The sequence below is a fragment of the Delphinus delphis genome, chromosome 7, assembly GCF_949987515.2.
Source record: "Delphinus delphis chromosome 7, mDelDel1.2, whole genome shotgun sequence".
NCBI classification, from domain to species: Eukaryota; Metazoa; Chordata; class Mammalia; order Artiodactyla; family Delphinidae; genus Delphinus; species Delphinus delphis.
Window position 1 is genome coordinate 3186823 of NC_082689.1, and position 22231 is coordinate 3209053.

General features: G+C 55.6%; 1 protein-coding gene across 1 annotated transcript in view; it reads right to left on the reverse strand.

The window, feature by feature from the left end:
• The window catches only part of RAMP1 (receptor activity modifying protein 1), a 47518-nt gene that overhangs the window by 19760 nt on the left and 5527 nt on the right, over positions 1-22231 (reverse strand). Inside the window, exon 2 of the mRNA XM_060015847.1 lies at positions 11230-11368. Coding sequence (XP_059871830.1) covers positions 11230-11368 — 139 coding nt within the window. The remainder of the gene's footprint in view (positions 1-11229; positions 11369-22231) is intronic.

Genomic DNA, 22231 nt, shown 5'->3' on the forward strand with positions numbered 1-22231 from the left:
ACATAGAAAATAAACATCACCAGAATAAACACAAATGGAACATGAAGCTATTTAGAACAAAATGACAGAGAGCTAATCTCTACCATAGTCAAGAGTTTGTAAAAGCAAATTAAAAATACCCCCAGCAGGGGCTTCCCTGGTGGCGCAGTGGTTGAGAGTCTGCCTGCCGATGCAGGGGACATGGGTTCGTGCCCCGGTCCGGGAAGATCCCACATGCCGCGGAGAGGCTGGGCCCGTGAGTCATGGCCGCTGAGCCTGCGCTCCGCAACGGGAGAGGCCACAACAGTGAGAGGCCTGCGTACTGCCAAAAAAAAAAGAAAAAAAAAATACCCCCAATGACTCAAGTATAAATAGCAAAGGTTAAGGTCAGATAATCTGTGTTTGAGAAAAAGCAAATTGCAAACAACTGAGGGAGAACAGCTCAATCCTCCTAGGGGCCAAAGATGGGCAAATTGAAACCAAAAGGAAATCTCATTTAAACCTGCAAAAATAGTCTCTACAAACTCAATACTCAGGAACCTATATGGAAATACATATTTTCCCATATGTTGCTGGTAATGTAAATTAGTGAAATTCTTTAAAAGGGCGACTGGGCCAAACCTATCAAGAACCACAGAATGTTCATGGCATGTGTTGTAGCAAGCCCACATGCAAGAATTCTTAAAGAAATTAGTCAAAAAGGAAGTAAGCCTCGGCGTACAAATCTCAGACCTAAGGCCTGTCCCGAGCGTGTCCTGCAGGGCCCCCTGCGCACAGGTGTCCAGGGCTTAAGTCCTGTACGACGCTTGGGTAGAAAGGTGACCTCCAAAGATGCCTGGGGCGTGGCTGCTGTGCTGCACCTCGGCTCCCGGACCCCTCCCACAGAAGACTCTGAGTGTGCTCGGGACAGGGGACCGCCACCTGGGTGACTGATGAGCGGGAGACCCTGTCACCGGGCTTGGGGCGGGGGCCCTGGTAGGCAGGGGGAGCGCTGGGGTAAAGACAGCATTACGAAGCGACGTCTGCTAGGATCCCCCCACCCAGCCTCCCCTGCCCACCAGAGCACACCCCATCCTCGTCTCCCATCACGAGCCCGCCCTGCCCCCTTCCGTGTGTGCGCAGCTCCCCTGACAGAGAAGTCCCATCTGCCTGGACGGTCCTGGGTTTCCCGGGCTGGGGGGAAGGGGGTGCCGCAGTGTATCCTGTGGGAGGTGGGGATGAACGCACAGAGCAGGGAGGCCCCGTCACCGGATGGGTTCCATCTGCCTGTCCCTCCGCTCAGGCCGGGATCTGCTGAGTGTCATCTCCTTATGACCTTATATGTTCTGACACTGGCCTGATTTGATACCCAAGCTGTGGAGATTGTGAAACAGGGCGGTTAATGGTTTGATGGAAAAAGACGTCACAGCAGGCCGGGTGCCAGGGCCCAGCGGTCAGTTAGCCTCGCATCTGGGGACATGCGTTCGTCCCCTCCCAGGGGAGCAGTGGAGAAGAAGGGAAGCTGAGGTCGACGGGGCAGCCCCAGGCGTGGACAGTGAGGGCCGGGCCCTCCTCCCCAGCTTCCAGCTCCTCGGTTGTGGGCTCGCAGGCGCATCGTCTGGGAGCTTCCTGAGACCCTCCTGCCGCTCACCCCCATCTCCAGGAGCCCAGCTCGGGGTGCTCGAAGCCCCAGACGGCGCCTGCCTGCCTTCTCCAGCATGCCTCGCCCCTGACATCGGTCCCATCGTCCCAGCCCTGGATCCGTCCCCCAGGCCAGCTGGGGCTGAGCTCCCCGGCCAGGGCGGAGGGGCCTGGCAGGCCTCCTGAGAGCCTCCGGCCCGCCAGCAACAGACAGGCCCGTGTTGGCGCCGCAGGGTCTCAGGGCGCACAGCGCACTCCTCCCCCGTGAGCTGGCATTCCCGAAGGCTCTGTCGCGATGCCATCTGGGTGCGGGCTTCAGGAAGCTGCCTTGGAGAGCGCGGGGCAAAGGGCGCCCCTTTCTTCTGCCCGCCCAGCGAGCCTGAGCACGTGCTGCCTCCTTGTCACAGCTGGGGCCTGACGCACCCGGGGTGGCTGCGGGGGGTCTCCCGCCCCACGGCCCACAGGCAGCAGCAGGTAGCGGCGTCTCCACACACCCAAAGAGCCAGCGGGAGGTGAAATGCAGCAGCAAAGGGCCGGGGAGAGCTGGGGAGACCCGCGGCCCCGTCCTCAGCCGCCTGCATGACCTCGCCCCCCCTTCTGGAAAGCCGTGTCTCCACCTCTTCCCCGAGGGCAGGAGCCCCAGCTGAGGCCGGGCCAGGGGACGGGACCGAGGCCTGAGCAGAGCCGGCTTGGCTTCTCAGGGTGAGCTGGGGGGTGTTCCTGGCACAGTCCCTCCCCAAAGGCCCCCAGAGGTCCAAGATCGGCTGCCAGCTGTCCGCAGTCCTGGGCTTGAGGGGGCGGCTGTGCTGCGGGACACCTGGAGGGTCCCCGGCATGCAGGTGGGCAGAGGGTGTGGGAGGGGCGTCTGTGCCAGGTCGTCCCGACAAGCGTGTGGCCCGAGCACGGGTGAGTATCAGGGCAGATCCTTGACAGACAACCCCCGAGGGCCCGGGGCCCAGATCCGAAAGCTCCCGGCTGTGAGGGGCGCGCAGGTGGGCTGACCTCCACGCCAGGCATCCTGCAGGGCTCCGGTGAGAGGCTTGCCCAGCACCCTGGGCGTGGGCCTCCCTGAGCCCCGGGCGGGATGGGCCGAGCACAGCAGGAACCCCAGGAGGGTGATGGCCGCTGCCCCAGAGAGACCTCCGTGGTTAAGGAAGATGCCCGCTCTCAGTTCCCATTGGGACCAAAACCAAAGCAGCTGTTCCAACGCTGCTGCTGAGCCGGAAGAACTTCCTGACTTGACCCTTTTCACGGGACACACAAAGAAGGCCCTTTGTTCCAACAGCAGGCCGGGGATCACGGCAGGCCCAGGAAAGACCCCGCGGTGGGTCAGCGCACCAGGCCTAAACCAACAGGCGCCTGGAACTGGGGGGCTAGGCCTGCAACCCACGGCTGCAGGAGCAGGTCTGCAAGCCTTCTGCACTGCTCTGGGTCCTTCACTTAACTCACTGGGCTGTTCCTCCACTCGCAGGCCAGAGACCCAGACTCATCGCTGGGCCGCGGCTCGCGCCAGGCTGGAGGACTCTCATGGCCCAGCATGGGGCCAGCGTGGCAGGGAGGGGTTCCCGGGAGCAGGCCACGGGGACCCGGGTCCCTTGGACCCCGAAGCTGATGTGCGCCGAGGCGGACATGGTCAGGGTTTACAGACATGGAGGCTTTGGGGCAGAGAGACTGGGATGAAGGTGAAGTTGGGCTCTCTGATGACCAGCCTCGGAAGGCGGTGCCCCGTGCCCCTGGGCCACCTCTGATCTCCTTGGATACTTCCCCAGCCCAGGTGACACCTTAGAGCCTGAAGCTGGGCAGGAAGTGGGGGAGCAGGGCTGCCCCCTGGTCTCCTAAATCCACCCGGCATTTCTTGTCTGGGGGAGAAAATCGATATGCAGTCACTTTAAAACCAGCCCTTTCCTGGTTGAGTTCTGCACGTTCCAGATTCCTCTCCCTCCCCAAACAACACCAACAGGAAGGTCTCTGGAAATGAGAGTTTCTGATGACACATTTCCCCAAGTCCTCTATAGCTTCCCCAATTAGATTACGTTCCCAGTTAATATGTTAAATTATGTTAAATTTCCGTTAGTGAACCAGGGCTGTACTTTAACGAGCTGACCTCTGGGACACGGTGGACTTGGCCTGGCGCACAGTGGGGAGCCTGCCCTGCTGGGCTCACTGGCCCTACAGGGACCCAGAGTGGGAATGGGTCAGACACCTGCGGAATCTGAGGCCCCCCCAAAGCATCCTCACACGGAAGGACTCAGGAGTAACCCCCGAGCCATTCTCACGACGGAGGAGCCAGGGGTCCCGGTCCAGGGCTGCTGGAGAGAGGGGCCTGCATTGGCTCAAACACAGAATCTCGCTGCGCAGCTCTGGTCGCAGGGTGAGCTCTAACTGTTGCAAACCTTGAAACGCAAAAACGAAGCAGGCCCACATGCCAGGGCAGGTCACTCAAGAATGTCCACTGTCCTCTTGTTAGAACAAGTCATCAGCCCTCTGCTCTCCCTCGAGAAATTCCTATCCGTGAGCAGCGATGCACAGATGCACAGCACCGTGAGAGCCGGCCAGCAGGGGCAGAAGCCCCGACGTACCCATGGCGGGCTTTATCCCCAAGTGTTCTGGAGTGTGCGTTCTATGCAAGACTGTCTGGCTCGCGTTCGTCTGTGTCACTTAGTGTGAAGGTGATCTCCTCTGACTTGCAGCTGTTTTGAACTGGAGTCTTTTCTGATTTCGGGAGAGCCCAGAAGGTTCCCTCTGACAGAGCAGAGCCGCACTGACGTCAGGGGGCAGGCACCAGGTGGCTCTGGCCCTAGCTGCGCTTGCTCTAGGGGCTTCCCACCCTCAGCTGCAGCCTGGCCCTGAACCCCAGACCCCAACAACGGCCCAGTACTGCTTGCTGGGCTGTGGCCTTTGCCTCACCCACAGGCCTTCGCTGCACTTGGCTTGGACAGGCGTCCTTCCCAACACCCGTGCCCTTTGCCAGACGCCCACCTGGCTTGTGGCCCTCCGGCTCCAGGAGAACCCCCTGAGCCACCGCCGCTGTCCGGCTCTCTGCCTGCTGGTCCCCACCTTGGGTCCCTGCTCTCCCGCTGGTCACTGCGCTCTGGTTGTGGTGATGGCCCTCCTGCTTACATCCTCACGACGCCTAGCCTTCTCTCTGGGTCCCTCTTCCGTTCTCCTTCCACCCAATCCTTTGGACAAGTTTGTCCACCCCCAAGACCCCCCAGACCTCCACTGTTCCAGGAGACCCTGGAAAGTCTGCCCTTGGCTCGAGCACCAGGCTTGGTATTGAAGCCGAGCAGGACCCTGTGGGGCTCCAGGGCACGGACGCCTTTCCATGTCCCCTGTTCTTGTTTGTAGGGACAAGACTCCAGCCTCCATAACCTTCCCTGAGTTCTAAGGCGCAGATTCAAACAGTTGCTAATCAGGGAAGGGAGGGGATGCAGAGACAAGGGAGGAGCGGCCAGGAAGCAGTAGAGCAGCCTTGGGCCAGGGTCCTGGTCCCTCCTCAAGGGACACATATAACAATGTATTTGAGATCTTTACAGAACTATAACCCCCAACAAATGGAAGATGTTGGCATTCTTCATTCCAGAGAACATCACAGTTTGATAACCTCATCAAGGGACCACCTGAGGCCAGATTAAAGGAACCAGAGCAGCTCATTAGGAGGAGAGCACCTGAGGCCAGAAAGGAGGGCAGCCTCGCAAGCACCCTGATCCTTATCAGCTACTGCACCCCTGATCCTTGGCTATAAAACCCCTCACCAGATCCTCCCCGGCTGCGACACGCAGTTTTTCAGGGCACAAGCCCGCTGTGTCCCCCTCTGCCTGGCAAAGCAATAAAGCTATTCTACTTCACCCAAAACTCTGTCTCCGAGATTCTATTTGGCACCTGTGCACAGAGGCCAAGCTTTCGGCATCATTATCCAATGCAAATGAACTTCACCAGGCCCACTGGATGTTGGCGGGGGCAGAGATGGCCACTGGAGGCCAGCATCCACCTCCCGGGGAGCCACGCTTATACAGAGAGCATCCCCACACTGCCCCCTGAGGTTCAGGAAGCGGCCACCTAGTGCCCTTGGGGAGTGTCAAGAGCTGGGACTTTGACTCAAAGAGACCTTCCTTACTAGCTGTGACCCTGGGCAGATACAGTGGGAATTACCACAGTTCTGCCTCTTCCTGAGTCGCTGCCTACTTAACTGAGATAGTGAATGTTCAGGGCTTAGCAGGATGCCCAGCTCACAGTAGGTGCTCAGTAAATGCGAGCTATAATAATAAACTCTTTTCTTGGACGGAGGGAACTGACAACTAAGTAAGCGTTCAGTAGGCAGTGAGCACCCACTGATGGTTCTGGAGGAGAAATTAATGCTGTCGATGCAACATGGGGAAGGCTTGAAAAGGGACCTTTTATAAAAGTATGAGTAAAATGCACAGGGAAACTTAGTAAAGGGCGAAGTGGCGTCTCCAATCACTGGGGGCAAAGATGGGTTCATGAATAAACAGGACAACGGGCAGCTCATCTGGAAGAAGACAAAATCTGCTTCATAGTTCACACCGCAAACCACAATTAACTGCAGGTAGACCAGGGGTTTAGATGTCGCCACTGAAGCCAGACACGAGCTCGAGAAGAAAACATGGCTGGATTCCTCTTGAATCTTGGTATAGGGAAAGGCTTTCCAACTATGACTCAGATCCAGAGGCGATAAAAGATCAACTCTCATGTGACTACTTAAAAAAAAAATTACGTGGCCCCAAAAATGCTGAAAACAAGTCGAAAGACAACTAACAAACTAGGAGAAAATATCTAACATGTATCACACACAAAGGGCTACTCTCTGTTCTGACTTACAAAGAACTCTCGAAAAAGGACCAGAAATGGTCTTGACAGAAAATGGGAAAAGACATGAACAAACAACTTGATTTGAGGATGGCCGTTAAACGTAGGAAAGATGTTCAGATTCACTTGTAACTGGAGACTGCAAATTAACACTCCACTCAGACACCAGTTCTCATTCATCCAACGGGGAACGTTCAACGTCTGATGACAGTCTGCTGGCGAGGCTTGGGGAAACGGGCCCTCCACTGCTGGCGGGGTGCAAACCGCTGCACCCTCAGGAGAGCCATGGGCAGTACTTAATAAAACCATGTGCGCCCTTACCGTTGACCTGAAGATACAGCTCCAACAACATGAAAATGCATCTGCACAAGGTCATTCACTTCAACGCTATCTGAAATTGGAGACTACTGGGAAAACCTAAATGCCTCTTCACAGGAAAGCGATGGAAACACTGTGCATGGTGGAGTATATTACCCAGCTGTAAAAATGAATGGGAACATTCTCTGTGCACTGATGAGGACTGATGTCCAGGATATACTTCTCAGTGAAAAAAGAAAACCCCAAGTGCAAAAAGAATATCTATAGTGTAGTATAAGAATAGCTATAGTATAGTATAGTATACTTATAGTATAGTATGAGAATATCTATAGTATCTTATCGTACAGTATGGTATAAAGATATCTATAGTATAGTATAAGAATATCTATATTATGGTATAGTACAGCATAAGAGTATTGATAGCATAGTGTAGTATAAGAATATCTATAGTAAAAGACTATCTAGAGTATAGTACAGTACAGCATAGTAGAAGACAATCTATGGAATAGTATAGGATAGGAATAGCTGTAGCACAGTATAGTATATCAGGTGGGCCAAAAGGTTCTTTCGGTTTTTCTTCTGTAAGATGACTCTAGTAGCACTTAGTTGTCTTTAACGTCATTGGAAACAACTGTGTTAGATTGTATGTGACAGCTGTCATATCAGCGTGCATTTAAAAAAAGACGTCAAATTGGTGAATTTCTGTGTAGCCATTTTAATATTGAAGATGGAAGAAAACAGCAACATTTTCGGCAAAAAAGGTAAAAATGCGACTGAAATGCACAAAAAGATTTGTGCAGTGTACGGAGAAGGTGCTGTGACTGATCGAACGTGTCAAAAGTGGTCTGCGAAGTTTCGTTCCGGAGATTTCTCACCGGACAATGCTTCACGGTCGGGTAGACCAACTGAAGTTGATAGCGAGCAAATTGAAACATTCGTTGAGAACAATCAGCGTTATACCACGCTGGAGACAGCCGACACACTCGAAATATACAAATCAAGCGCTGAAAATCACCTGCACCAGCTTGGTTATGTTCATCGCTTTGATGTTTGGGTTCCACATAAGTTAAGCGAAAAAGACCTTCTTGACCGTATTTCCGCATGCGATTCTCTGCTTAAATGTAACGAAAACGTTGTTTTTAAAACAAATTGTGATGGGCGATGAAAAGTGGACACCATACAATAACGTGGAATGGAAGAGATCGTGGGGCAAGCGAAATAAACCACCACCAACCACACCAAAGGCCGGTCTTCATCCAAAGAAGGTGATGTTGTATATATGGTGGAATTGGAAGGGAGTCCGCTATTATGAGCTCCTTCTGGAAAACCAAACGATTAATTCCAACAAGTACTGCTCCCAATTAGACCAACTGGACACAGTACTCACGAAAAGCATCCGGAATTAGTCAACAGAAAACGCATAATCTTCCAGCAGGATAACACAAGACCGCACGTTTCTTTGATGACCAGGCAAAAGCTGTTACAGCTTGGCTGGGAAGTTTTGATTCATCTGCCTTATTCACCAGACATTGCACCTTCGGATTTCCATTTATTTCAGTCTTTACAAAATTCTCTTAATGGAAAAAATGTCAATTCCCTGGAAGACTGTAAAAGGCACCTGGAACAGTTCTTTGTCCAAAAAGATAAAAAGTTTTGGGAAGACGGAATTATGAAGTTGCCTGAAAAATGGCAGAAGGTAGTGGAACAAAAGGGTGAATACGTTGTTCAATACAGTTCTTGGTGAAAATGAAAAATGTGGCTTTTATTTTTACTTAAAAACTGAAGGCACTTTTTGGCCAACCCAATACTTCATGTAAGAAAGAAGAGGATATAAGGAAAAAAATATGTCCACCTGCCCATTTGTACAAAGGAATACAAGGAGGAAAAACCGGAAGCTAATGAGACTGGTACCCACAGGGAGTGGGTGGGAAGGGGGTGAAAAGGATGGAGAAATGCAGTGGGGGGAAATGACACTTCTCGGAAGCTACCTTGAGGACAGCGTGATGGGCAGTTCTCTGCCTCAACCTGCCCAAGCTTTAGTTCCCAGTTACTCAACCAAACACCAACCCAGGTGTTGCTGGGGCAGTTCTGAGATGTGGTTCACCTCTACAACTAGCTGGCTTTAAGTAGAGAGATCCTCCCTGATTCTGGGAGGTGGGCTTCAGCCTCCAGCTGAAAGGCCTTAAGAGCAAGTTAAGAAACTCTGCCTCAAGGCTGCAGCCTTGGCTCCGCCCAAGCGCCTCCAGCCTCAGCCTGCGCCGCAGATTTGAACTTGACACACCCATGATCGTAAGCCAGTTCCTTGGAATAAGTAGCGTTATATATAGCTTTTCCCTACCCCAAGGTTAAAGGGGGGCTCTCCCGTGTTATTTTTCTTCTTGTGCTTGGGTGGTCTCACTGGTCACATCTAAATCCCTGGTAGGAATATATGTGTATGTTTATCTTGGCTTTTGAGCCTCATTCTTTAATCAAAGGAACCGGGGCTCCTTGGAAAAATGGCTGATTCCAGGGCTGGGGCAGAAAATGCACAAAACGAGCCTGGAGAATCTCATGGTGCCAGAAAGTAAGGAACGGCCCCCAAAGGATGCGGGGTGCGGGGGGTGTCAAGAGAACACAAAAGCCAATTTGAAGGTGCTGTAGCTGCCAAAGCTGGGACAATGTAAGGACCCCTGTGATGGTGTTGGCCCCACCCAGATAATCCACATACCCCCCGTCTCAGGGGCACCTGGGCAGCAGCCTTAGTTCCATCTGCAACTTACCTCCCCGTCACCGTGTACTGTACCATATTCCCAGGTCCCAGGATTAGGATGTGGTCACCTCTAGGGGCTGTTATTCTGCTGACCACAGACCCCGGGGCTGGCTGGCCCCAGCCGATTTGCCGAGATGCTCTCAGGATGAGGACTTCTGCTTCTTCCTCCCACAATTATCTTGATTTTCTTTTTAAATAAAGACATTTCCTAGCAACCTCACCTCCACCCCCGGCTTCTATTTTCAGCTGTATCACCACACAGCTCAGCTCGGATGATGGCAAACTCTGGGGCCCGGGTGATAATGACTCCTGTCTGCACTCTAAGCGGAGTCGGAAACCGTCTGCGGTGGCTTCGTTTCCAGTAACATGTCACCACTGCTTCGTTCAGAACGTCACTTGCCAATTGCGTTACCTCTTCTGCGAGGCCACCTGTTTGGAATCTGTCTACACGAATCACTTGCCCAGAGCTGGGGTCGGGGACGGGGGCATGTTGTTCCCCAGGGACCCTCGTGGTGTTTTCTCTGCGTCATAATAATGTGCACTCTTTAATTTAAACACGAATCACTCAGCGGAGGCAGAAAGCCAATTAGCCTCAAGAACAGGCTCTGCTGATTTTGAACATCCTGCCCCCCACCACCCCGGCCCCGCTTTGATTTCTAACCCCGCCCCCCTTTGATTTCTAACTCATGACTGATTTCTCAGCTCAGAAAAGGAGACCCTGAAGTCTGGGAAGAGGCAGCGGAGAAGGAGGAGGGTGAGGAAACCCCACCTGGCCCGGCGCCCGCTCGGCCTCTGCTCAGACCCTGGAGGGCCGTGCGGGTTCCATGTTAATTGCAGGGGCAGGAAGCCAGCACCCCCGCGCCCAGCTCCTGTGTGTCCTGCGCTGTGCTGTAAACCGAGGTGCAGGTCTTTGTACAGAGGACATCGGAGCCCAGGCTGGAAACCCACAGACACTCTGCGGACCCTGCTCGCCTGGCAGGGTCGGCCGCCCACCTGTGATCTTGGCATCTGGAGGGTATTTCTCTTTGCCTTTCCTCGCCCACTGGAGCCCTCTGATGCTCCCGGGCCCTGAACGCTGAAGCAGAAACACAACCTGGGATAGCGCCTGCAGACACACCAAGTTATGATCTTTGCTCCAGAAGACGGAGGGGACGGGGCCTGGGCAGGGAGAGACGCCGACCCCGCTGAGCGGCCGAGGGGCCAGGGATGAGCCCTGTGGGGCAGGAAGAAGGACGTCTTGGCAGAAGGACTGAGTCAGGAAGGGGAAGGGGCTCAGCTCGAGCTGGGCCGCCCATGGTTCCAGGAAGCTCCGAGCCCCGAGCAGGCAGGAAGGACAGCCCTGGCCGGACCACAGGGATGGAGGGAAGCTGCGGGTACAGCCCTGCACTCGGGGGGCTCCTGTCACAGGGACTCGGCCCGGCCGCTAGACCTTTGCTCCCGGCTCCCGGCCTCCCAGACCGGACAAGGACCAAACGGAACCCTCCGCCCGCCGCCTGCCACGCTGGCGCCCGCCACCCACCGTGACCCCAGGTCGCCGCGCTCAGGCCTCCTCCACCCCACCGTCCACGCTCACCTGGCAGGGGCGCCCTCCTTCGCCCTCACCCTGGACCCAGCCCGTGGCGCATCCACACCCTGGACTTTGGTGAAGAACCGCAACCGCGGCCTTGAAGGAAACCCTCTCACCGGCCCCGCGGCCCCGCCCCCGACACGCCCCCACGCCGGAGACGCGGACTCACCCGATGGTCTTGCCCCAGTCGCACCACAGCGGCCTCCCGACGGCCTCCATGTCCACCTGGAACTGGGCGAGGCAGAGCTCGTGGAGGAGGGTGCTGAAGGTGGCGTCCTGGCAAGCGGTGGCCATGAAGAGGTGGCTCACTGCAACGACAGCCCCCAGACGACTGTCACCCTCTGGCCTCGCCGGGCCCGCCTGCCCCCACTGTGGGTCAGGGACTCTCATGTCCACAGCTCACATCCATCGGGGCTCCCAGCCCAGGGCCCGCCGGGGAGCCCCGTCCGACTCTGAGGCCACCAGGATGCCCTGGGGTCCCCGTGATCCCTGGAGGGGGCATCTAGGCTCCAACTGGATCATTTCTTCGTCAGTTGTTTCTGGACCCAGGAAAGGCCCTGCCTGCTAATAGCGGGTCTGATGATGAGGTCTCCCTGGGCGACAGCGACAGAGTGGGGACCGCACTTCCTCTTGTCCGGGGCACAGAGTCTGACTCTCACATACTGTTTCATCCTCACACCACTCCCGACATGGTTCCCAAGGCCTGCCCTTCACTGACATGGAAACTGCGGCTGCGAGAACAGCTTGCTGGGACCGGACCCTGGTTCATCACCCGCGAGGCCACCAGGCCCCTGCTGGGGAGTGAGGAGGAATCAGCCCGGCCCAGGGAGGGCCAGCGGCACAGGGTCCTGGAGCCCGCCGCCCGCCCCTCTTCCTGCGGCACCTGCGGGCTGCACTGCAGCACCCAGCACTGAGCTCACATCCTCTGTGTCTGGATGTTCACCAGTTAGAAACCACCAAGCAGACACACTGTCACGTGAAATGTTTCTACCCTCCCGCCTTGATGAAGGTACAGTCAGAAATTACAAATGGCCAAGCAGTGCCCTGCACGAAGCAAACTTCACTCATTTCCCCCAAGCCCAAGCCTGGCTCCCGTGGACGCCAGGCAGGTGAGGAAGCTTCTCCACTGGGTCCTCCCCCCGCCAGGCCTCCTCCCCCTCCCCTCTTCAGGCTGAACGTCCACTGTCCACCTTCTTGCTGCTCTTTGGGGTGGGGTCGGGGTCCTTGCATTCCCTGCTTGGGCTCTGCCTGCAGGCACCCACCCGCCCCGCTGGCAGGCCCTTCCAAATCCCTGGGGGGAGGGGCTGTGCTGGGGATTCTTGGACTCAGGGACATGGGTGGACGGCAAGCTGTCACTTGAGGCGCTCGGGCCTGGTAGGGGTGTGCGCTCAGGTGGGAGCCCCTGGCCCCTCGGACTCCTCCCCCTCCACCTCTGTCTTCCCAGAGTAAAATGCAGAGGAGCTGGTTCTCCAGTCCCTACAATATTCGGGCGCTGCTCAAAGCTCTTTACGACTACCCTGAGGTGGGGTCCTATGGTGATCATCGCCTTACAGATGGGAACTGGGGATTCGGGGCTCAGAAGCAGGCCCAAGGTCCGAGCACTGGAAGCGGTGTAGACTAGACTGAACTAGCCCTGCCCCCGTCGGGGCCTGCACCCAGCCGACTCCCAGACCGCGAGGCTCGGGCCGGAAGCAGGAAGTGGGGCAGCAGGCCTGACCTGTCCTCTGCTGCAGATCTCGGGGAGGGGGTAAGTGAGGAAGGTGGGGCGTGGCCAGAGAGGTGGTGACGGCAGGGGGCTGGGAAGAGCCATTCTAGTGTTCGACTCTGGGGGCTCAAGAGTTACTGCATGGGGGGACGAGGCGGGGGGGATGGGTAGGTAGGCGGGTGGGGGGATGGGTAAATGGCTGGGTGGGTGGATGGCTGAGCGGCTGGGCAGGTGGACAGGAGGGTAGATGAAGGAGTTCACACACCACAGACGGGGCTCTGACCGGCCCACGGTGGGCAGAACGGAGAGACGAACGGGAAGCTGAAGGCCCGGCCGGGGCAGAGGGGAGGACGGGTTCTCAGAGGAAGCCTGTGGACTTGGGAGAGGGGCAGGTGGACAGTGGTGCTGGTTACAGGTAACAGCGACGGGCTGCCTTAAACAGAAGTGAAGGGCAGGCCGGGCACAGGGGCCCCTCACAGGCAGGAAGAGCATGCTCCGTCCCTGCCCCGCTGAGAGTCTGAGGCGAGGGAGCTGGTGGGGGGCCCCGGAGCCTGTGCAGGGCACTGACCTCCTGCCAGAGCCTGTGCGCCTGGAAGCCGGGCCGAAGTGCACGAGAGCCATCCCCTCCCGGCACGGCTGGTTCTCAGCACGGCGGGGACTGGTGGCCAGTGACAAGCACGCCGTGTCCGGCAGCGTCGGAGACTTGGGGTTGGGGAGGGCTGTGGTCAGAGGGAGCCGCGACGAGGCCTCTCCGCTCTCCCGGGGGACGCGATGGCGGGGGCTCCACACGCTTCCCCAGGATCCCCGTGACGACCCCGCGCCCCTGGATTCCACGTCCCCCGACATGTGACGGGGTGGGAGGCTAACGAGCCCATTTACCTAATTTAAGTGACAGACTCCAGGCTGGACACATCTCGGCAGGGGGGCCAAGCTAACAAAGTGACATTTCATAGCAGTAAAAGTACAACTCTGTGATTAATTACAAATAAAACCGCAAACGCAGGGAACCCACGGCACATGGAAGTGGAGATGAGACCAGTGGCAGGAGCTGGAAGCAGCCTTGGGCTGCACCTGCCTGCACGCTGAGGTGCCTGCTTGCGCACCCGCCGCCTGGAGGGTCCCACTGTCCCCCAGGCCTGGACAGGCAGGCCGGGGGCCTGGAAGCCGCTCAGATGGGGAGGACCCCCGGGGGTTTTAGCTCGAGAATCCGGGAGTAATGGGGGGGAACGGAGAAGATGAAAGGCTGGCAAGAGGGAAAGCCCTTCGGAGGAGCCCCCAGGAGAGGACGGGGGGCGGGCACAGGGCTGACCCGCTCTCGACACCCTGGGAAGGGGCGCCCGGCTGGGTGTGAAGGAGTGAGGCCCCCGGGGCGCTCAGGGGGCCGGGGAGGGAGACGCGGGAGCCTCTGAAAGCCCGAGTTCACGCTGCTTCCCAACAGCCCGGGTGTGGCCCCCTCAGGGTCCACACGGCGCGCACGTGCGCCCGAGGGCCAGCCGTGGGGACGGGGCAGCTCCCCACCCCTGCCCTCTCAGCACACCCCGAGAAAGCCCACCTGCGCCGGGGGTCGCAGGGAGCTCAGGAAGTCTTAGACACAGACTCAGGGAGGAGCTGCAGCCTCATTCTGAAGGTCGGTCACCCCTCCGTGTGTCCCCCGCTCCTCACTGCTCGTGGCATCCTCTCTGCACTCCCCACCTGGACTGCCCTTCCTGGCAAAGCTCAGGCTCAAATGTTGCCCGTCCTCCTCCCTAAGGTCCCAGCACCCCCCGCCCCACCTCTACATCTAGTGCCTTGTTTAGGGCGGGCGGACGGTTCTTTCTTTTCTCAGAACCGCTTTGCTGTCCTCTCCTCGCCCACTCTTTCTGACTCACGCGGATGTCCTCCCTGGCACCCAGCGGCTCTGCGTGTTAATATTTGTCAGGTGAACCAGATGGTGACGCCCAGTTTACCAGTGGACATTCTACGTGGGAGTGAAGCATGGTGCCTCGGACTGTCCCAAGGAGGTTCAGGAAGTGCAGCGGGCTCCCCTTCTGCTCTGGAAGGGCTGGTTTACAGCGAATGAAGATGAACGCGCACCTCAGGGCACTGGGTGCTCGCGACAGAAAGCCATGGGCTGATGTGAGCGCTGGAGGGATCTGATCTAAGGGTGCTGGGTGGCTCCCGAGTCCCTGGAATGTCAGGGAAGCAGGGGCCCACAAGCCCCAGAGGGGGGTGGGTGGGGGCCAGAGGCCGAGGGCCTAGTTGGAATGGGTTCCGAGGGACGTGTCCTCAGGCCACAGTCCCCCCTGTGAGGCGGTCCCTCCCTGACGCTCGGGTCGGCCTCTTCCTGCTACCCCCTCCTCTGGGCTGCACACATCCAGCAGCCACCTGCCGCCGCCCGGCCGGCTCAGGGCCTGGGTGGCCACCCTGACCTTCGGCCTCAGTGGTCACACTCTAGCCCGCACTGTCTGTGCGCCGCCCTGCCCTGGGCTGGCTGCAGGGCCTGCCCTGTGGCCTTGACCCGGCCTGGCTCTGGGCTGGTCCCTGGGCGGCAGCTCCCACCTCTCTGTGAGCCACTGTCTGTCTCCCGAGGGCGGGACCTCTGCTCCCTGGACACCCCTACCCCGCTGCCCTTTCTCTCCTGCCCTGGGGGAGCCCAGAGCCGCTGTTCCCTTTGCCATCGTTCCTACAACTGGGATGAGGCTGGGCAAGCTGTTTGTGTGAATCTGGAAACCAGTTTCATTTTTAAGTAGAGGAGAATGACACTTAGATTTACAAACAAAAAGAGCCTGATGTGGTTTCTTTCATTGGGAAGAGAGGAAACGTTATGGTTTTAACATGGAATAAAATTGCCCAAAGTTTTAAAACCAGCTGTTTGGGGCCAGATGGGTTCCAATCCTGTGTCATTGCAAATTTAACCATTCATAACTCATGTCTTTAAAAGGCCGAGTGCAAGGCTGCCGGGCGGACAGCAGCGAGTCGAGGCAGGACTTTCCCTGGTGTCTGCATCGTTCAGTCCAGCGAGCCTGGCGGCGCCTCGAGAAACAGCTGGAAAATGTCCCTGACGCGAGGAGAAATGGCAGTGAGATCCCTACGGCCACGTGCCTGGGGCCAGAAAGATGGGACGGCAGCCTCCCCACGGGGGACCTCGGGGCTCTGGGGCATTTGGGTTTTCTAACGAGAGATGAGGGCTCAGAAGTGAGGACCTGATAGGTGTTGTTCCATGCCTGTGCCCTTGGCCTGTGGGCGCACGTCTGCAGGACGGGCCCATCCTGCTGCCACTCATCCCACCCCAAGTTTGCAGAGATGGAGCCGCAGACTCACACGGTCCTCCCAGGGCTGGGGTGACTGGTGGGAGGTGAGCCGAGGGAAGGGCACCTGCTGGGGGGCCTGCTCATCAGAGTGACCGGCTGGGGGCTGAATTCAGAGCCCGTGAGCCTCCAGGGCCCCCAGCACACTGCCCACCCCCACCCCCAGGCCAGGCCCAGAGGAGGCCTCGCCACCTCTCGGCCACAGTTTCTTTCTCTGTGAAATGGGAACGTCCCACACCAGGTGGGCAAACAGGCCTGGCTTCCAGAAGACGTGTTCACAGAACCAACCCCACCTCAAGACGAGTGGCCCTCCCTGTGGATTTGCAAACTGAGTGGCCCTTAGCGACTCACAGGAAGTGCGAGCCTGACCCCAGGGCCCAGAGGGGTGATGGGAGAGGGCAGGAGGGGGAGGGGCCAAAGGCACGGGACACTTCTGGAGGTGACGGATATACATGCTCACGGTCTTGGGTCCACGTGGGTGTGTACCTATGCCAGAACCTTCCAAATGCTACACTTTAAACATCCAGTTTATTCTCCGTCAGTTACACCTCAATAAAAACAGTAAATCTGAAGGGCATGTCGAGTGGGTTGTCTCTGAGTGGTGTAATCACAGATGACCTTTATTTTCTGCTTTATGCTCTTCTACGTTTTCCACAGGTTAAAAGTATAATTTCTAAAATATTCTCTCTGTATTCTGTCCAGACCTTTTCCTAATAGCTATCGGAAAAATCCTTGCTAGGCATGTTCTTGCTGAATCACTTTTTGCTCACCCAGCTAGGGCCAGCAGGGTGAAAAAACCCACTTCCAGGACTCTCCTGGGTACAGCCACTTGGGAGCAAAATGCCCAGGCAGCTACATGCCTGGCCTGTCACTGAATGCCCCAGAGGATGATGTAAACAGAACTTGGTTTGAACATGTTACCTTCAGCCTTTCTCAGTCTACTCTGGAAAAAGAAAACAAAAACCCAAACGACAAAATGAAAACACAGGAACTCTGTGTGTCCAGTAAAAACTCCTACTCAACCCTCAAGGCCCAGTGAACCATCACCTCCTCTGCCCTGCTCAGCACAGAGCCCTCTCTGACCGTGCATCGCGCCGTCTTCTAACCCTTGGTGAGCCACCGAGGGGCCTCGGAGACTGCGTCTTCTGCACACCCAGCGCCGGCCCTCAGCAGGCTTCTGGCTGACGGCACACTCACTGAAGGAGCAGATGTGCTGGGGCACACCGCACTCCTGGCCAGGGACAGCTCTCTTAACTTTCACGGTCTGTTCTGGCTTCTAGAAAGTGCAGAGTGGTTTGGGCCTCAACCTGTCCTCAGCCAGCAACTTGTGAGCTGCTTCTCTCTCCTCCCTGCTTAAATACTCTGTTGATTTCATCCCCTTCTGGAGGGTTTTGGGGACTGCGTAATGTGATACCAGGTCATATTTCGGTGCCTCGAGGTGCCTGTGTGTCTGTCAAGAGCCACTGTCTGTCTTCTCTTTGGAAGCGGGTTGGTATAAATGGAGAATGCAGATCAGGCTCTAGATGGGTTACACATCAACTGCAAAAGGCCTGCTACTTCCCCTCCCACTGCCACATGCTGGGAAGGCCCCATCAAAGGTGGTGACAGCTGCAGTTCACGTGGCCAGCTCCTGTCCTAAGCCCTCTACGGGCATCAGCTTATTAAATCCTTGCAAGTAACAAACAGGGCAGGTATTAGTCTCTCATTTTACACATGGGGACAGAGGGGCCCTGAGAGGCTAGGTAACCTGCTCAGAGCCACACAGCCCAGGAGTGGTGGAGCTGGGGTGCAACCCCTGGCATGCTCATCTCAGACCACGTGGGAGAGATGCTGAGGGCGGCCACCTCGACGCCAGGGACCCTGAAAGCAGCCCCAAAGGCTATAGATGATCCATGTCTGCTGAGGCTTTGAGGGCCTCGAACCAAGTCACCTCTGCAGGTGGGCTTCCCCAGGGCCACCTCCCCATGAGCGGCCTGGAGGGGTCTCACTGGAGAGGTGGGAGTCCCATGAGATGGATGCCTGGCCGCGTGCAGGCGCCCCGAAGGACATGAGGTCAAGCCAAGAGCCAGCGGCCGAGCTGCCTCTTCCCGGCACCGGGTCCACCTAATCCCAGGGGACCAGCATTTTCTACCTGAGCAGGTACAGCCGACTCAAGCCCATTGCTCCCACTAAAATCACTGGTGTCCTTAAGGAACACGTGGTGCCCTCAGAGGAAAGCAAAAGGATTTTCATGGTTTTAGAAACTAATTTCAACGTCTCACTTGTTAAGGGAGTCTATCTTTGCATGCTTTTCTGACACGTAGATGAATCACTGCACAGCGACTGGAGAAGCACATCCCAGCGAACTTACCGACAGTGGCTGGGCCAAGAGAGCCTGGAGACGACCTCTCCAGAGGATGGAGAGCCTGGGGCCCAAGGGAGGAGCTCCCCAGCCCATCTGAGTGCCCATTCCTGCCGCCCGCGAGTCGGGGTCTCCTGAACTGGCTCCATCGGTTACCACGCTCCGTCGTTGGCGGGCCGGAGGGTCCCTGTGCCAGCCCCTGAGTGGGTGCCGTGGTCCCTCCAGCATTCCCCACGTGGCCCCTGGGCATCTCCCCACTGCCAGGCTCCGTCACATTGAACTTCCTCTAGAGCGAAAGCCCCTCGGCTTCCCCTGAGCTCTTCCTCTCCCGTCTCTGTTCCATCTAAGGCCCTCTCTCTGCAGGAGGTCAGCTGGTCCAGCTCGCCCCCTGTCCCAGGATGCTCTCCATGCCTGGCAAGAGGAATTCCCGCCCTTGCCACCCTCTGAGCAGCTAGTCAAGGGCTGAGAGAGCGCAGGAAGAGTCCCCTCCTCCCGGCCCAGGGGCCCTTCCACTTCCCCCTCAAGCAGCAACTTGCTCCAATGAAGCCCTCACCTAGAAGATTCTCCTGTCACCTGATTTTCATCCTTGCCGTCAGCCTGCAGACCCACCGTCCCCTTGCTCTGGCCCAGCGATGCTGCTTCCCCTCCTCCCTCCCCTCCTTGAAGTGCCTGCTCTGTGCTGGATGTGGGAGGACCTGTCGATGTGTGCCCTGAATCCACGAGAAAACAGGATGCTAAATGAGATCAAACGCCTAAGTGATGCAGAATAACACCCAAAACGTGGGCAATAGAGTCAGACAAATGTAAGACCAAAAAATAATAAAGCACAGTACCATCCCTGACAAAGTCAAATTCCACCTGGAAAGAAAGAAAGGGCATCCCACACCCATCAGGACAGCTACCGTCAAAAAACCAGGAAAGAACAAGTGCTGCTGAGGATGTGGTGACATCGGAACCCTTGGGCACTGCTGGTGGGAATGGAAAATGGTGCAGCTACTGTGGAAAACAGTAGAGCAGTTCCTCAAAATAGTAAACATAGAACTACCATACGATCCAGCAATTCCACTTCTGGGTATTCACTCAAGAAAATTGAAAACAGGGTCTCTAAGAGATAACTTGCACACCTGTGTTCATAGCAGCGTTATTCACAATCGCCAGAAGGTGGACGCAATCCAGGGGTCATCGAGAGATGAATGGATAAACAAAATGTGGTATATACGTAGGAGGGAACGTTATTCAGCCTCAAAAAAGAAGGAAATTGTGACACGTGCCATAGCATGAATGAAGACATAATGCTAAGTGAATAAGCCACTCACAAAAAGACAAATACTATATGATTCCAATTCATGTGAGGTACCTACAGTAGTCAGAATCAAAGAGACAGAAAGTAGAAAGGTGGTTGCCAGGGGCTGGGGGAAGGGGATGGGGAGTTAGTGCTTCGTGGGTAGAGTAACATTTTGGGAAGATGCAAAAGTTCTGGAGGTGGGTGGTGACAATGATTGCAGGACAATGTGAATAGCCTCAATGCCACAGAACTGTAACCATCTTAAAATGGTTAAGATGGTAAATTTTATATGTATTCTACCACAATTAAAAGTAAAAACAAATAAAATTAAAAAACAATAAAGAGGGGCTTCCTTGGTGACGCAGTGGTTGAGAGTACGCCTGCCGATGCGGGGGACGCGGGTTCGTGCCCCGGTCTGGGAAGATCCCACGTGCCGCAGAGCAGCTGGGCCCATGAGCCATGGCCGCTGAGCCTGCGCGTCCGGAGCCTGTGCTCCGCAACGGGAGAGGCCACAACAGTGAGAGGCCCGCGTACCACAAAAAAAAAACAAAACAAAAAAAACAACAATAAAGAGGACACAGAAGGTTATGCTATAAGAACTCCTCACGTGGATGTGACTGGCAGAGATTAGGTGTGTGAATTCCCCACTGTCCCAGTGGCACAGAACGTGCAGGAACTCAGCGACAGAAAAGTGAATCAGAGAAGCAGCGTGGGGTTGAAACACAGTTCTCACAGCCCTGACACAGCTGGGGGACTACAATAAGTAAGGATACGTAAGTAATATGGTTTAAGATGATGACTAGAATCAACACATAAAAACTCCACACTCGGAAATTCCCTGGCCGTCCAGTAGTTAGGACTCGGTGCTTGCACTGCTGAGGGCCCGGGGTTTGATCCCTGGTTGAGGAACTAGGATCCGGCAAGCTGCTCAGCACGGCCAAAAAACAAACAAACAAACAAAACTCCACACTCTTTTTGTGGGTTTAGGGGCCTTTTACAAAAGGGAAATTCTGCAAGGCCCAGAACGATGCCTTCACTCGCACTAAGCCGTGGCGGTGGTCTACGACTGCTTCCTGACCACGGAGTGTCGGGGGAGAAACCAAAAGGCTGAGTCACTGGGATTGTTCAAAACTTGCTTCCAAATAAGTCATATTTTAAGAAGATATAAAACCCACAAAGAAAGAAAATCAAGAAAATGTTAGCAACGGGCACAAGACAGAAAGAAATTCAGGGGCTGCAGCCATGATGCCAAAGAACAAGTTTCATTCCTGAGAAAGACAGAACAAAAACAAATGGATTTGGCATTCAAGGGAAATGAACTGGTTCTTCTGGGGGGAGGGGAGGGGTCTAATAACAGAGATAAATCACTGTCTCTTCTGATCGAGAGATGACAGGAAAATGCCAATTCAGACCAGACATGGCAAACATATGTCCACAGATACAGTGGGAAATAGAAAAATAAGATGCCTATATTAATGATATATTGGATAAAATGGACAAGTTCACAGGAAAATGTGAAACATCATCACTATAAGAAATAGGAAACCCAAGAGGACCAAGACCCACGAAAGACACTGAAAACGTTCTCGGTTATCTTTCCTGCCAAACAGGGCCCCACTCGATGGTTTTGCAAGTGAAAATGAAGGTCCTTCAGGTCCTGGAGGAGCTGATCTTTCACATCATCTCAACTGCCCTGACGCAGACAGAAAGAGTGAACGTTCACAAACCTCTTTTGGGAAGAAACCCCGGTGCTGCTAATAAAACCCACCAAAGAAAGTGCAGAGCACTCTCACTTAGGAATAGCAAAGCATAACTCAGAATAAGCAGTGGGCAGCAGACTCCCAAGTCTGCTGAAAGCCAGCACAGGGACCCAAGGAACACTCCATTCATCCCAGAAATGCAGGAAGGTTCACACTGGTGAACCCCTTCTCCACCTGGGGCCCCATTTCACCAGTGCCAGCAGCCCGCCCCTCAAGGAGGGAACTCAGAGCTCTGCACACTGCCAAGGAAGAAATGATTCTTCCTTAACGTCACAAAAGAGTATTTCACACATGGAAAGAAGACTCATTCTCTATCCCTTCCCCTCCCTGTCTCTAGCAAACATAAAATAAAATTAAAAAAGCATCTTGCCCAAAGGAGAAAGACTGAAGGTTTGAGGCACTGTTGCCCTCAGCCAGGAATGAAGGAAGGCAGCTGCGGCCACACCCCCTACTCAGCAGAGAGTCACCCTCCAGCCCAGCTGGAGCGGGGAACCAAGAGTGTCAACGTGGGGAGGAGGTGACACCCTTCCTTACAGATGATCTAATGATCTATCTGAAAAAGCCAAGGGGGAGAAGAACGAAAACAAAACAAGAAGCTGGCACCGTTAGAAACCACGTGCACAAAGACCGCCAAGTGTAAAACAAACGCACAAAAAAGGAGCTTATGTTCCAGCAAAGACCAGATAGAAGATAAATTGGGGGAGATATCCCAGTCATAGAGCAGCCAGAAACCACAAGATTTCTAGAAATTGAAGAAGTAATCTGCAGGAGAAAAGGAATCCTGTGGGTGGGG